A 16,891-nucleotide genomic window follows, 5' to 3' on the forward strand; every position below is an offset into this window, starting at 1 on the left:
AAAAAACAAAATTCATCTACAAGAACAAATGGTCAAAAGGAGATCATTATATACTTCAACAACAATACTATATGATGATCAATTCTGATGGACATGGCTCTCTTCAACAATGAAATTAATCAAATCAGTTCCAATAAAGCAGTAATGAATTGAACCAGCTACGCCCAGTGAAAGAATTCTGGGAGACTATGAACCACTACATAGAATTCCCAGTCCCTCTATTTTTGTCTGCCTGCATTTTTGATTTCCTTCATAGGCTAATTGTACACTATTTCAGAATCCGATTCTTTTTATACATCAAATTAATTGTTTGGACATGTATACATAAATTGTATTTAACTTATACTTTAACATATTTAAAATGTATTGGTCAACCTGCCATATGGGGGAGAAGGTGGGGGGAAGGAGGGTAAAAGTTGGAACAAAAGGTTTTGCAACTGTCAATGCTGAAAAATTACCCATGCATATATCTTGTAAATAAAAATCTATTAAAAATATAAAAATAGAACAAATGGTCAAGAATATCAAAGGAAATAATTGAAAAAAATGCAACAGAAGGTGCCCTAATCATACCAGATTTAAAGTTGTATTATAAAATAGTAGCCATTGAAACTATTTGATACTAGCTAAGAAGTAGTGTGGAAGATCAGTCGAATAGGTTAGGTATATAAGACACAATAGTAAATGATTATAGTAAACTATTGTTTGATAAACTCAAAGACTTCAGCTTCTGGGATAACAATCACTATTTGATAAAAATTGCTAGGAAAACTGGAAAATAGTTTGGCAAAAACTAGGCATAAGCCAACATCTCACATCAAAATACTCTACATCAAAATAAGGTTAAAATGGCTACATAATTTAGACATGAAAAATGATACTATAAGAAAATTAGGAGAGCAAGGAATAGTTTATCTGTCAGATCTTTAGAGTAGGAAATATTTACGACCAAACAAGAAATGGAGATTATAAAATACAAAATGGATAATTTTGATTACATTAAATTAAGAAGTTTTTGCATAAACAAAACCAATGTGACCAAGCTTAGAAGAAAGGCAGAAATGGAAATAATTTTTATAGCCAGTGTTTCTGATAAAGACCTCATTTCTCAAATATATAGAGAACTAATTTATAAGAATATGTCATTCCCCAATTGATAAATGGTCAAAAGATATGAACAGGCAGTTTTTAGATAAAGCAATGAAAGCTATCTATAGTCATATAAAAATGTTCTAAATAGCTATTGATTACAGAAATGCAAATTAAAACAACTATGAGGTACCCATTCATACCCATCAAATTGGCTAACATGACAGAAAATGATAAATGTTATAAAGGATGTGGGAAAACTGGAATACTAATACGATGTTGTTGGAACTGTTAACAGATACAATCATTCTGGAGAACAAATTGGAGCTATGTTCAAAAGGCTATAAAATTGTGCATGTTCTTTTATCCAACAATACCACTACTGGATCTGGATCACATGAAGAAGGGAGAAAGATTCGTATGGATAAGAATATTTATAGCAGCTTCTTTTTGTGGTGGCAAAGAAATGGAACTTGAGGGGATGCCCATCAATTGGGGAATGGCTAAACAAGCTGTGGTATATGAAGGTAATGGAATACTATTGTTCAATAAGAAATGATCAGCAGGCAGGTTTCAGAAAAATCTGATGCTGAGTGAAGTGAGCACAATAAGGAAAACATTGTACGTTATAACAGCAACATTGCACAATGATCAATTATGATAGACTTAGCTCTTCTCAGCAATACAGTGATCTAAGACAATTCCAAAACAGTTGTGATGGAAAATGCCATCCATGTCCATAGAAAAATATATGGAGTCTGAATGCAGATCAAAGCATACGACTTTCAATTTTTTAATTTGTTTTTTCTTTTTTTCTTTTTTCATGCTTTTCCCTTTTTGTTCTGATTCTTTTTTCACAACATGACTAATGTGCAAATATGCTTATTACATGTATATTAAATAACGTTATTAATATACATATATAGAATAATATACACATAAGCTATATTGAATTGCTTGCTCTCTTGGGGAGGGGAAGGAAAAGAAAGAAGAGAAAACTCTGGAGCTCAAAACCTTACAAGAATGAATTTTGAAAACTATATGAGTAAATGGAAAAAAATGAAATAATATTAAGTGCCCCAAAACTGGGTTCTTAACTCAGAGATTACAAACTTGTTTTTGAGAACTGAGAACATTTTGAGAACTATATTTCCATATAATTGGTTCCATTTGTGATGTCTTATATTTTATTTTTACATTTAAAATATTGTTCTGAAAAAGTATCCAAAGGTTTAACCAGACCTTTAAAGGCATCCATGTCACAAAAAAGTTTAAAATACCTGGAACCATCATTTTTCTAGTCATCGCAATGCCTTCTCCTTCACCACCTTCTATATCCAATCAATCATAAAAGCATTTCACAGAATCATAAGGTTAGAAAGTATCCTCAGAAGTTTTCTAGTCCAAGCCCCAATAGAAATCATTAATCTAATCTATAATGTCTTTTAGAAGGTGTCACCCAATCTTCATCATCACCCATGCCATCTTATTCCATTTTGGAATAGCTGTAATTATGTAGAATTTGCTACTGTATATTGAGCTGAAATCTACTTCCTATTAATCCTGTTTCTATTGTTTAGGGTCAACCAGAATAAACTTAATCTATTTTTTACATGACAGCCCTTCAAAGAATTGAATGCAAAAATCATATTTTCTCTAAGTATTTTCTCTTTCAGGTTAAACTTCTTGAGCTTGTTCAACTACTTCCCATTTTTTATCATTTCAAATCACTTTATATCTTGGTCACCTTCACCTTGATATACACCAGCTTGTCAAATGTCCTCAAATGTGATGCCCATAATAGACAGATATGCTGACCAGGACAAAATAAAACAGGATAAGAATCTGCTTAATTCTGAATAAAATATCCCATTACTATGACCTAAGATCATGGATGTTTTTGGAGTTACTATCCCATTATCTATTCATGTTGAGTTTATCATCTCTTTCACATGAAACACTAACCAAAACTCTCCCTTCATATATTCATGCAGCTAATTTTTTAGATCTACATCTAGGACTTTACATTTATTCCCTATTACATTTATTTTATTAGATTTAGCACATTCTTTTATCCTGTCAAAATCTTATGCCCTTCCTATCATCCCAACTCAATGGCTATCTGTTTCAACTTTATTTTACTCTTACACTTAATCAGCATTTCACCTATGCTTTCTTCCAAGCCATTAATAAGAATTCTGAACAGAACAGAGGCAAAAACAGAATCCTGTAACATCCCACTGAACACTTCCCCCCATAGTTACATCCACTATTAATCACCTCCTTGAGGTGCAAACCATTCATCCAGTTCAGAATTCAGCAAAAGGAATTCTATCAAAACCTCTTAAAATACCCCAGTCATACATATCCTTTTCACTCTTTACTGTTACCCTCATTTCTTTTTACAGAGATGATGAAACACTCCTCACTGAGCTTACCTCCTCTCTAATGCTGGCTCCAGCCCCATCCCAGCCACCCTATTACCACTGCCAGAGTCATCTTCCCAATGCACAGAATTAATCATGTCATCCTCAGTTTGAAAACATTCAGCAGCTCCCCATCTCCTATGTAGATTCTCTACCATGACTTCCTTCCTCAAGGATCTCATCACTGGACGATTCCATTATCCTGAAAGATTGAATCAGCCTTGGTATTCACTCAAGGCTCTCCCTCTACCCTCTGATTGGATGCTCTGACTAGAGGGGGCATGGGCTGCAGGCCCCTATTTCAGAAGGGGCTCAGGACTGTTTTTTCCCCATTTCCTACAAGCTACACTGCTTTTTGGACTTCTCTAGCCTGCCCCCACACTAAGTACTTGTACTTCTCCCTCTCCCAACCCCACTTTTCAGCATCCTTCAATGAGTTATTCCCTTCCCCCATTAAATGGTAAGCTCCTTGAGAACAAGGACTGCCTTTTTTCTAAAAACTTGTATTTATTTCCCTAGCAATGAGTGACACTCTGTAGTCTATTAATAAAGGTTTAATGACACACTAATTACAGAACAAATTTCAATTTCTTCAGTCTGGTATTTAAGAGCCACCATAATTTGATTTCCTTATTTATTACTCTCTACTCATTGGTGTGCTGGTAAATGTTTAGCAACTGTCTCTCCAAAAAAGCCTATGTATAAATGTACTCATAATATACTTTTAAATTTAATCTGTGTTATTACATGTGGTGTAAGTAATCTACAAAATCATAAAGCAAATCCTGATGAGTAGCATGTGTCAATTTCCTGTAAATTTAACAATCAGCTCTTGTGCCATTTTTGAGCTGGTTCCAGCCCAAGCCTGTCTCATCTGTAAATTATAACTCTCCAGACAAAAACTCTGTGTGTGTGTGTGTGTGTGTGTGTGTGTGTGTGTGTGTGTCTGTGTCTCTCTGTCTCTGTCTCTCTGTCTCTCTCTCTCTCACACACACACGGAGCCACTTGCCCCGCACTCTCTGCCCGCCACCCCGCGAGCGACGCGGCCCCCTCACCTGCACAGGTGGTCCCCCCGGCACAGGTTCCGCAGGTCCAGGCAGTTGGGCTTCTCCTTGTCCTCGTAGGAGCAGCTGGGGAGGATGGTCTGGCGGCGGCGCTCGGCGCAGGCCTGGTCGCGGCAGGAGCAGAAGAGCATGCGGTAGGTGTACTCGCTGGGCACCCTGTCGAAGAACTGGCGCAGGGCCTTGTGGCACTTGCGGCGGTTGCAGCGCTCGAAGTTGGAGATCTCGCGGTTGCAGGTGGAGATGTAAGCCGAGCGCAGGCGCTTGCAGTTCTCGTTCAGGTTGCAGGCCTTGGCCGCGTCCAGGCAGTGGTTGCTTTTGGCGCTCATGGCCGGGTCTGCCCCTGTCCCTGCGGGGGAGGGGGTCAGAGGTCAGAGAGCACGGAGCCAGGGCACAAACAGAAGCAGGAACGAGCCCCCCAGAGCGCCCCCGCCTCAGCACCCGCCGGCATCACCCCGGGTCCCCAATGCCCGCAAGCGTCTATTTCCCAGCCAGGCTATTTCCCGGCGGAGGGACGGGTGGGACTCCTGCTATGACCTCGACCTCCGCCAGCTGGATAAATGATCTCATTTTCAGTTTCCCCATCCTGATGTCTCTGAAATCCAACTCTAAGTCAGTGGTCCTGCCTTGGCCCTAGAGCCGGCTTCTCCCACACTTAACAGTTACGGCTACAGCAGCTGACAGTTACTGTGGGCTAAAGTTCGCAGGCCCGGCACACGGTCCTCGCAATCATTCTGCACACTCCTCCATTCTACAGACGATCCCATTTTAGAGATGGGGCAGTTGAGAGCGGGGACGGGGGTGGGGGTGGGGGTGGGGGGAGACAGGGCGGAGCGAGCTCGGATCGCACTCTGGGAGCTGGATCTCCCTGGCCCGCCGTCCTGGCCAACTAACGAGGAACCCAGGAGGTGAGTGATTTGCCAGATAACTGCCGGCGGCTGAATGAGGAGTCCCGGGCTGGTGGCCCGGCTTTACACCGCCCTGGGCCAGGCACAAACTGCGTGGCCCCAACCAGGGCAGAACAGTGATCAAACTGACGGGGACTCAGCGTAAGAAACGTACAAGTTACTTGGTAACTTCTTTTTTTTATATTTTTATAAGAATTTGTATATAAAATATATGTATAATATGTTATTCTCTATGTATAGATATAGATATAGATTTTGTCATTTTGTGGAGAATTAGCAAGGTAAGGGGATTCCTCAGGATCTGAATCCGAGATAACACCACAGCGCACCGCCTAGCAGCGAGCAAGGGCATCCCACAAACGTGGGCTGAAGCCAAAGCAAGAGGTGGGACCGAAAGGCTTGTCACTACTGCCCCACCCCCTCTCTGGGAAGCCTACCTGGCCGACCCCAAGGAGGATATATCACAAATATCGTATCAGGGACTGTCTCCAAAATCAAATTCCCAGCAATCCCAAAATTCACTCCTGGAGAATAGCATGTATACAGAGGACTACATATAAAATAAATACAAGGTAATGTGGGGTTTAAGAGAAACTCCTGGTACCCGGAGGATGTCAGAAAAGGACTGATGTATGAGAGGGCGTTTGAGATATTTTTGGAAGAAAACCTGAGGTTCTAAAAGAGTTCATTCCAAACAGGGCAGTCAGATTATGTGAAGATGGAGCAGGGGAGTTTTATGTGGATGAACAGCAACATCGCCAGTTTGAATGGATCAGAGAGTACATGAAGGAAAGAGATGTATAAGGCTGAAACGATACTCTTGTTTATATTTAAAGATAATTCATATTTATATTTATAATTAGCATTTATATTTAGAGGCAAGGTTACTGAGCTTGAGTGACAGTCAAATCTGTGCTTTAGGAATATCACCTATGTGCCCTTAGGCAAGCCCACCTAAATTCTCTGGACTTCAGTTTCCTCATCTGGTCGGTGAAAGTGTCGAATTAGATGGTACTTCTGAAATGTCATCTCTTTCTGCTCAACTGGCATTTCTCCATTGGCAAATCTTAGTAGGAGGAGTTGCTGGATAATGACTTACATCTCTTTGGTACATGATAGGTAAGGAAAACTGGATGTGATTCAGAGGAACAGCATTAAATTCACTGTGAATTTACTTTACTACCTAGTAGGCACTTAATAAATATTTATTAGCTGACTAATTGACTATCTGTGTGACTGAACAAATGTATTGCTGCTATTCAGTCATTTTTCCATCTGACTCTTCATAACCCCCTTTGGATTTTTTTTGGCAGAGCTGCTGAAGTGATTTGCCATTTCTCCCTCCAGCCCATATTACAGATGAGGAAATTGAGGAAACTGGGATAAGTGACTTGCCTATCATACAGCTAAGTGTCTGAGCCCAGATTTGAATTCAGAAAAATGAGTGTTCCTGAACACTAGTCTAGTGTTCTACCTTCTGTGCCCTTGAACAAGTTACTTCCTTACTGTGGATCTCAGTGTTTCCATTTGCAAAACTGATGTGGCTGGACTAGCCTCCCTCTAATATCCCTCAAAGCTCTGGCTCTCTGATCTGTGATTCCTGGGGTTCCTTCCAGAACTACGATAAGATCCTCTGATAGTGGTTTCTCTGAGTCTTTAAAGCTACTGACAAGAGGTTTCACACTGGTGCTGTCTCTCCCTTCTCCCAATTATCACAAACAAGAATCTGACAAAGCAGTTTATCATGTCCGTAATCACTGAACAGTATCCACTGAGACCTGTGTACCCAGCCATCCTTCTATCCCCTCAGCTAAGGTTACCTCTTAGAGTCAGGAAGAGCTTAGTTCAAATTCTATCTCTGACAAATGTCAATTGTGCAGTTAACTGGCAACTAATCTCTCAGTGCCCCTCTAAGACAATGCTTTAAAGTCTTATGCTACAGATAGGTGGTATTTTCATTCATTTTATATAACTTATTTTACAATTCAAATGTAATCTCCTTGAAGGCAGAAACTTTAATTTTTTTCTTAGTGTTTCTATTGTTGGTTAGTGATTTCAGTCATGTCTGACTCTTTATGACCCCAATTGGGATTTTCTTGGAAAAGATATTGGAGTGGTTTGCCATTTCCTTCAGCTCATTTTACAGATGAGGAAATTGAGGCAACCAGAGTTAAGTGACATATCCAGGGTCATACAACTAGTGTCTGAAATCTGATATGAAGTTCCTGATTCCAAGCCCAGACCTCTCTCTACTTGTCATCTAGCTACCTCTTTGTATTTCTAGCACCTAACAAGTAAGCACTTAGTAATTGCTTATAGATTAATTTTATCAGCATTCCAAAAGAGAAATTCCCCACACAAGAACACAGACCAAAAAAAAAAAAAAGAAAATCATAGATCCAGCTGCTAAATTGTAGAGATAAAAATGTTAAGTCCTATTTCTCTAAGGACTTAGAGTGTATTTAAGGAGCCAAGGCCAAGCAATCAAGCATTTATTAAACACCTACTATGTGCCAAGTATTGCATTAAGTCCTTTTTACAACTATTATTTCTTTTGACCCTCACAACAATCCTAGAACGAGGATTAATTCCATTCTACAGTTGAAGAAACTGAAGCAAAAAGGTTAAGTGACTTGCCCAGGGTCACGCAGCTAGATTTGAATTCAGGAATTCCTGAGTCCAGGTCCAGAGCTCTATCCATTCCAGACACTAATCTTTCTATTAACATCCTCTCACACATGAAACAGCACAAAACCATACATGGCAAATGATAACCAAGCACCAATTTGTGGTATGTCTTAAAAGTGCTAAAGGCGCATCAGGGATGGGGGTGACTGAGGGAAGGGTGTGCAACAGGCTTGTCCCCCAGAAACCTCAGAGAGGGAGAAAGCAGCTTTCTGAGCATTGGGAAAGGATGCTGTGATAGGAACAGAGGCAGTACCTGCATTCCCCAGCCCCCAAGGAGCCCGCTGCCTCGCCAAGCCTCCGCCACCAGCCAGCAGTGGAGAGGGAGGAGGGGCAGGATGGAGAGAGAGGAAGGCCTCCCCAGGGAAGGGGCAACTACCAGGGTGGTGGGAGGAGCTGTCAGTGAGCAACCAGGTGCTCTTTCAAACCCGTCAGACCCTCAGAGCGGCTTCTGGACAAGGAGGAGGCAATGTCCCAGAGCTAAGGTGAAGAAGACAGACTGAAGAAGCAGAGCTTGGGGAGAGACAATTGCAAATGAGAACGGCAGCTAATTTAGGCCTGTGGTTGCTTTTAGGTTTCCCAGGTGTTCTGTTCCCTCTCCTCTCAGCATGTTCCTGTGCTAATGCCCATGTAATTATAGCCTCAGTTGCTTCCATTTGGAGCTTGAATAGAGAAAGCATTTGCTATGGGGGGGGAAAAATGGAAACCCCTGGGCCAAAACTTGGTAAATTTCCTAGAAACAAACAAACAAAAAAAATTAAAAGGCAGGAAATGAAGCAGTAGAAATAGGCAATTGCCTCGTTACCGGGAAAACAGCTCCCTCCCTCTTGCAGGATGGGGAACGGGAGGGCAAGGGACCCAGCTATGCCAGAAAATTTATGCCTGGCACATAGTTAGCACTTAACATGTTTATTGATTGATTGATCTCAGAAGAGAGGCCCACTTCAGAGCTCATCAGGACAATTGCCTTCTCTCCAGGCCCTGTCTCCAAGCAAGACCCTTGCTATTAAAACAAGTGCCATTCATTCATAGGTTTCAGAGCTAGCGAGGAGATAGCTTGAAGTCTATCTGGCCCAGCCTTTAACAAATGAGGAAACAGAACCAGGAATTGGCTTGTAACCGCCAAGAGTCAATCCCAGATTCATAGGTCTGAAACTGGAAGGGGCCTTAGCATTCTGCTCCAACCCTCTCCTCTTAAAACCCAACCCTCTTCCTTTCAAAGAAGCCAAACGACAAAAAGGTCATAGTGTAGATCAGGACGAAAACTAAGAGGATCATCTCATGCAATCCCTTTATTTTGGGGTGAGGAAACAGAGGTGTCTTGCCCAAGATCATTCAGTTGGCAATTATTCCAAGTGGAATTCCAACACGCATTTAGCAGGCTCAGAGTCTCACTTCTCGCTGCCTCCCGTAAAAAGAGATTTGCCCAAGACCACAATCAGATCTGAGAGAGTGAAGATTTGAACTCAGATCTCCAAATACAGAACTCTTTTCTCTATCCCATGAAACAGAATAAGTAGACTGGGGAAGTGTTCTCACCTGCCTCACCTGCCTCAGAGAAGGATCAAGGCCAGGTTGAGTCTTTCTGCCAATAAAGAAAGAGGCAGGGTTGGATGCCCCCAAGGCATTCCCCTTGGAGATGGGGATCCCCCCATCTCCCCAAGGAGAATCTTACCCCAATCCCAAGCCCCCTAAATTACTTTCAACTACACAAAAATGAGAACCAAGACCTCCCTGCTGACATACAATCTCTTTTCTAAGTTCTCACAACCTTTCCTTCTATCTGCTAAATAATGAAGTTGATAGAGTCAGGCAGAGGGCTTCAAATTTGGCCTCAGATGCGTACCAGCTGTGTGACCATGAACAATTCACTCCACCTCTACCTGCTTCCTCAACTGTGATAACAATAGCACCCACCTCTCAGGATTGTTATGAGATAATATTTGTGAAGTGTTGAAGTACGGTGCCTGGCACATAGCAGATACTATATAAATGTTATTCCTTTCCCTTCTCATTAGAATTTCATTCCTTTCACTCTTAGAGCCTTTTCCTTCTTCAAGGATTCTCTTTCAAAAAGGAAATAGTGCTGGGAGGAGTCCCACTATAATATCAACTAACACTTTAATTACTGGTTGATCCCAGTACAAAGATAAGTTAACAACCATCTGAAAGCAATAACAGGACAAAGGATTGGAGGTAGAGGAATAGCAATAGGAGGAAGGAAAGGGTCCTCAGTTAAAAAAAAAAAGAGGGAAAGCATCAAAGTCACCAACTTCCCAGTTCTGTCCTATGTCCCCCAAAATCCTGCCTATCACCAGTTGCCAAGCGCTTTATCAAAATCAGAAAGGTTTATCCATAGCCAAATCATACAAATTGAGAAAAGGCAGTTGTTAAATTTTCAATGTGCGCATTTATACCTCAGAAATCAGCAAAAGCTACAGATTAAGCCTTAATTTCTTTTTTATAATAGCCTTTTATTTTTCAAAATACATGCAAAGATAGTTTTCAACATTCATCCTTGCAAAACCTTGTGTTCCATATTTTTCTACCTTCCTCCCCACTTCTCCCCTCCCCTAGATAGTAATCCAATATAGGTTAAACACATGCAATTCTTCTAAACATATTTCCTTAAGGGCTTAATTTCTTATACTGCTGGTTGTCTAGACTTGAGAAAATGATAGAGAAAATGTTAATTATAAATTAAACTGAAGTGCGTATCACATGTACATTTTTTGAGAGCTGGAAGTTAAACATTTACCTCCAAGTCTCCCTCTAATCAGAGGAAACATGTGAGAGAAGAATGGTGCTGTTTAATTCTGGAAAGGTCACCCAAAACAAACTAAGATCACCCAAGACATAAGGAGGAATTCTAAATTCAGTTGTCCCAAGAGAAACCAGAAACAGCAGGCCATTTCCATGATACTTCCCACACAAAGCCTCCCAGGCTTCCCATCAAGGCCAGAGTGGAGGGAGGGAAAGGGTGAGCCTCAGGCAGAGGTGACAGATGAATAGATGGTAAGCAGCTGCCTGGGTGAAAGTCTATGCTTTAATGACATTTGGCACTTTTCAGAACATTAACAAATTAATTCTTCCAGCTTCGGGGGACACAGTTTCTGATTCATTATCTTCACCTCCCCTCTTCTACTGAGAAGCAAGAAGGAACCAAGACTTAGAGAGGGACAGTCTTACATACCATCACTACACTTTGTCTCAGCCCTTCACACTTTCCTTCTTCCCCCTTTACCCCTACCTTTCCTCCTCCTTCCAAACAGATACTAACTTTTTTCTCCTCCGGTATTGTTAATGCAAATAATGCTTTCATCTTTCGGGGAGGGTCCGCAAGTCACTTATTAGACAGAAAAAATATTCATTCCCACTCCACCCCAGAGAAACTGTCCAAACCCATCATATTGCCAACAGCTGCCCTTGTTCAGTCAACAAGCATTTATTTACTAAACACTTATGTGGCAGGCACTATGTTAAATACTGATTATACACAGAAAGGCAAAAACATGGACCCTGCTTTAAAGGAACTCATGGTTTAATGTAGGAGAGACAAAATGAGAATACACTATATATATACAGTATAAAAGGGAGATAAGGTTAGCAAGAAAGAATTAGCAGTAAGGGGGACTTGGGATGGCCTTCTATAGAAGGTAGGATTTGGGCTGAGCCTTGAAGGAAGCAAACATGAAAAGGGAGAGACAATTAGTGCAAATGCCCAGAGTCTGGAAATAGGAAGTGGGAAACAATAAGGTGAGGAAAGCTGGATGTAGAATTTGGGAAGAGCAAAGTGTAGGGAGATCAGAGAGATAGGAAGGACTTTAAATGCCAAACAGAAGATTGTATATGTGATCCTGGAGGTTATAGGGAACCACTGGAATCCGTTGAGTTGGAAGGAAGGAGAGGCAATGTGGTCAAAAGTGTACTTTAAAAAAATCATTTTGGTAGCTAAATAGAGGATTGATTGGAGGGGGATGAACTAGAAAGACCAATTAAAAGGAAGTTACAAAATAGTCCAGGTCCCCAGAGTCTTAGAATCAATCAGTGTCCTACTTAAGAACAAACATAGGGACGCCTCTGACCTCCAATGTGTCACTAGGAAGAGTTTCTAAAAAGGCCAAAAAAAAAAAAAAAAAAAAAAAAGTAGGTGCTAGAATTCTCAGGAACTGATGTTAAGGCTAGTAATTTCCTCTGGATTTCCCCCATTCATGAGAACTTCAATCAGTAAGATGTGACAAAAAGGAGACTCCTAATTTCTTGAATCTTGCCCTTTCCTGAGCTTCTCAAATCTATCCTTCCTCTCCATCTCTCAGATTCCTCAGCGGCTTTCCTGGGCACCAGACAAGGCTACAAAAGGGAGACAAATGAATGGCACTTTCTGTCTTCCTTGTGGCTGTCATCAATGGCAAGACAAGGATAAGGTCTGTTTGTGGCTTCTCCATGTGGTACCGTGGAAGGAGCAGAACCTGGATTTGGTCTCAGAGGATGTGCGTTAAAATCCTGACTTGTGGAATCAAGGATAAGTCTCATATCCTGAGCTACCCCTATCTAAGAGCAAACATAAGGATCCCTCTGGGTTCCTAGGGGAAAAGCTTTTAAACAGAAAAAAGCTTTATTTATCCTTCTATCTATATGATCCTTATAGCATAATTTGTCTTTGACCCTTCCTCTTTATTTCTCTCCCCTCTTGCCCCCTTCAGGGTACTAATTTAGTCAGTCTGCAGTGGTGTATGGTATTTCACCCTGTGATTTCACCAGTGAGTTCTTAGAAAACCAAAAGGCTTCCAAAACCCAAAGGACTCTTTTTCTTAAAGTGAAAATTCAGGTCAGGGAGGGAGATATTTGTAAGGAGAGAAAGAGAGGGTGTGCAGAAAGCCTGCCCTCACATTATAGTAATCCAATTTCCTAAACTCATCCCAACTCTTCCTAAAACCAGTCGTGATGAATCATTCCTAAATGACAAAACACCATCTCCTTAGGATCCCAAAACAAAAAGACAAGAGAGGTTATGTAGTCCATAGGCCATCCTTTCTCAGAGCAAAACAATATACTAATCATCCCCTCAAAATACATCTCTATACTGGTAGAAACCTCCAGAGACCTCCACATGTACAAATATACACACATGCAAAGCATGTGTGTGCATCTGTGCTACAGACACCCATGCCTACAAATAAAACCATCCCATATTCATTGCTATTTAGGATTTTTCTCTGGGAAGGGGAAAAAGAAGAGTATTGGGAGAAATTTAGACATTATAAAAACCAAAGATAGAGCAATAAAATTATTTTTAAAAACAAACAAATCCATCCTCCCCACATCCCTATCTGCAGCACCTGAAAAATGAAGGGGGGTTGGGGAGATATTCAATGACCTGTAAGGTATGTTTTCTTTAAAAAAAAAAAAAAAAAAAGCTTTTTATTTTCAAGACATATGTATAGGTAGTTTTCAACAACTCTCTTCCTCCCACCCTTTCACCTAGAGGGCAAGTAATCCAATATAAATTAAACATGTGCAATTCTTCTATACATTTTCCCACAATTATCATGCTGCACAAGAAAAATCATATCAAAAAGGAAAAAAATGAGAAAGAAAACAAAATGCAAGCAAACCACAACAAAAAGTGAAAATACTATGTTGTCATTCACACTCAGTTCCCCAAATCCCCTTTCTGGGTGCAGACAGCTCTCTCCATCACAAGATCATTGGAACTGGCCTGAATCATAAGGTATGTTTTCTAATCTCCAACATTCTATGCTGCTGTGATCTCCTGAGCCCCACCATCAGGAGTATGTGCTGAGGGCAGCCGGCAGTCAGCAAGGTTGCCAGAACAAAGAGAATCATAGTAAACAGCCGCCCCTGAAGTTGCTTCTTCCCAGCCCCAGCCTGTGTCTGCAGGAGACCAGGCAGCGTCTACCAGCCCCACCCCAAAGAGAAAAAGAGGGATGGAGGAGGGAGCTTGTGGCAATGATGAATCCTTGAGTTTGTCCTTGGTCTGTTTCATCGACTCCCCTTTATTCCCTCCTGGCATCCTACCCCGAGCCCACCCCCAAGCCCAACCTGTGTCTTGCCTCCTGCTCTCACCTGGTTCTCTTTCAGCCCTGCTAAGGTGTTAATCCATAATTAAGAGCAGGGAGCTATCATATGAATTGCTGGATAACCAGATCTTCCCATCTCTCTCTCACACACTACCCTCAGAGAGGGTGCCTAAGAGCCTGCATACCAAAAAATGAAATATAAGAAGCTTCCTCACATACAAAATTGGGGATCATTGGCAGGAAAAAACAACTCTTTTACTGATCTAGGTTTATTCTCCTTTCTCTCCTTCATACTGTGAATAATTCCTCTCTCTTTCTCCAAGTCCAACCCAGAGCACCTGGAAGAAATGACTCCATCCTTTTGTACAGCCTCCCTACCAGAAGGAGAAGCCGGGATATGAAAAGGCAACATTTGTTTACCTCAAAGAGGTAAGGCATTAGGATGAGACACATTAGGGACACCAACCTTTCTTCTCCCTCAATAAACTACAAGCCACTGATGAATGTCCTTTTAGAATCATATATCCAGAAATGAGAAAGATCTCAATGAGTGCTTAGTCCAGTTCTTTCAGTGTACAGATAGGGAAACTGGGAGTGGGGAAGGCAAAGTAAGTGAAATTACTTAATTACTTGCCCGAGGTCACACAGGCAGTTAGCCCCAAAGACAAATTTTGAGTCCAAGACCCCTAACTATAGAATCAGGTTTTTTGTTTTTTTTTTTCCCCTGCTGTGCCATGCTGCTAGCCTCCACACACAAACTCTGCCCTCCATGCATAATCCATGTCCCTTCTAGTCCCCAATACACACACACACACACACACACACACACACACACACACCCTATAGACATTTATCCCTCCAAATTCACCAAAAAGTATTCAAATAATGTCCATATAGAAATTCCCAACTTTTTCCTTTACTTAGATCCTATTCTTCAGACGGGTAAATAGTCCCAAAGAAGGGAAGTTATAACCCCTGGGAATAATATTGTTTAGTGGTCAAAGCATGTACAGAAACCTGACTCTCAGACAGAAACTAGGTACCTGCTAAATTTTGATCTTTGAAGACAGTAATCATACCATATATCAGCTGCCATCAACACTGATTTTACATGTTTGTAGTGGAATGGGTGACCTTTGCTATCCCAGCTTCTTATACTGTGATTTGTGACCCTATGTGGGATCTTGTAAGTCCATGTGGGGTTGTGAAATTATGATTCATTATCAGTAAATGTTTGACTTGTAGACCTATTTTCTATCCCTATATATTCAGGGTCACATAAAAATTTCTCAGGTAAAAAGGAGGTGCAAGTAGAAAAAGTTTAAGAAGCCCTGCTCTATGTGATGTAATTTAAGGGAATTTAAAAGTCTCTCTCAATCTCTTAGTCCAAAAATATCTCTCCCACTTAGTGTTGTTCAGGCATTTTAGTCATGTCCTACTCCTCATAACCACATTTGGGGTTTTCTTGGCAAAAATATCAGATTGGTTTGCTATTTCATCCTCCAGGCTCATTTTACAGATAAGGAAATTTAGGTCAACAGCATTAAGTGACCTGTCTAAGGTCACATAGCTAGGGAAGTATCTGAGGCCAGATTTGAAGTCCACCCCATGCACTGTACCACCCACCTGTCCACCTCTTCCACTACTGTGCCTGAATTCTACTAGTTGAAATTAATTCCTTTGACTAAAGTAGTGCCAATTTCCTAGGGTCCTTAACCCGAATTTTCCAGGAATGTGGGTATGGGACCGAGAGAACAGGTGCAGAGTCGAACCTCAATGAGGATCATAGTTCTAGAGGTAAATGGACCTCAGTGGTCATCTAGTCTCATTTTCTAGATGAGGAAGCTAAGGTCCCCATCACATGTAAAAGAAAGTTTTGTCATCATTCTCCCACAAGAAACTTATTGGTCTACCTGTAAGTACTCACAAGGTACCTGAAGGCAAAGGTTGGGAGAGAAGAGACAGAAAAGCATCTTACAAAGACCAGCTTCACAACCAAGACAGCCCTGGTGGACAGACAGCTCCCCCCCCCCCCAGATGGGCCCAGAGGTTTCTCTCAGGGGGCACAGTGGGTCAGCATAAACACAGCACCATCTGGTTTCCACACTACCCCCAGGATTCTCAAAGTCCTACTGATGGAAAAAGAGAAAAAATGAGCAGATCTCTCAGTTCCACCCTTGTCTCTCTTGACCCCGTGCTGCCATCCCCTTCCCCAATCCCCTGGATGATTCTCCCCTGGAGGGAGAGGTGCAAGAGGTGACAGAGCTGTGTTAAAGCCCAATTTTTCTTGACACTCAGAGAATCTGATAGCTGTTGGAAAAGGAATGTGATTTAGAAATTTAAATAACACACTTCTGCATTCTGCTGGGGAGACAACCTGAGGATAAGCAGTTTATCTCCCCAGTCACGTTGAAAGGTGGGCAGGGAGCAGGACTAATGATTTCCTCTATACTCCTTCTCCTCTTCCTTCCAAAGGTTGACTCCCTCCCCTCCCCATTAGCTGGAACCCCCCATTCACACTGCTCCCGGCCATACCATCCCCACTCTCCAGCCTTCCCTTTTCCATGTGTCTGCAAACAGCCCAGGGAGGAAACAAAGGCAGGACTTATTCCCCTTCAGAGGCACAGAGAGGGAAAAGACCTTGTTCCGAAAAACTGAGGGACAGAATAAAAAGCCATATA

The 16,891-nt window shown here is 41.5% G+C and overlaps 1 protein-coding gene across 2 annotated transcripts in view; it reads right to left on the reverse strand.

Moving 5' to 3' along the window:
• The window catches only part of GFRA2 (GDNF family receptor alpha 2), a 104,441-nt gene that overhangs the window by 66,666 nt on the left and 20,884 nt on the right, over positions 1–16,891 (reverse strand). For both annotated transcript variants that reach the window (XM_003758041.4, XM_031950828.1), the window contains one exon: positions 4,571–4,925. In XM_003758041.4, coding sequence (XP_003758089.1) covers positions 4,571–4,925 — 355 coding nt within the window. The remainder of the gene's footprint in view (positions 1–4,570; positions 4,926–16,891) is intronic.

The sequence above is a fragment of the Sarcophilus harrisii genome, chromosome 2 (assembly GCF_902635505.1).
Source record: "Sarcophilus harrisii chromosome 2, mSarHar1.11, whole genome shotgun sequence".
In the NCBI taxonomy this organism is placed as follows: domain Eukaryota; kingdom Metazoa; phylum Chordata; class Mammalia; order Dasyuromorphia; family Dasyuridae; genus Sarcophilus; species Sarcophilus harrisii.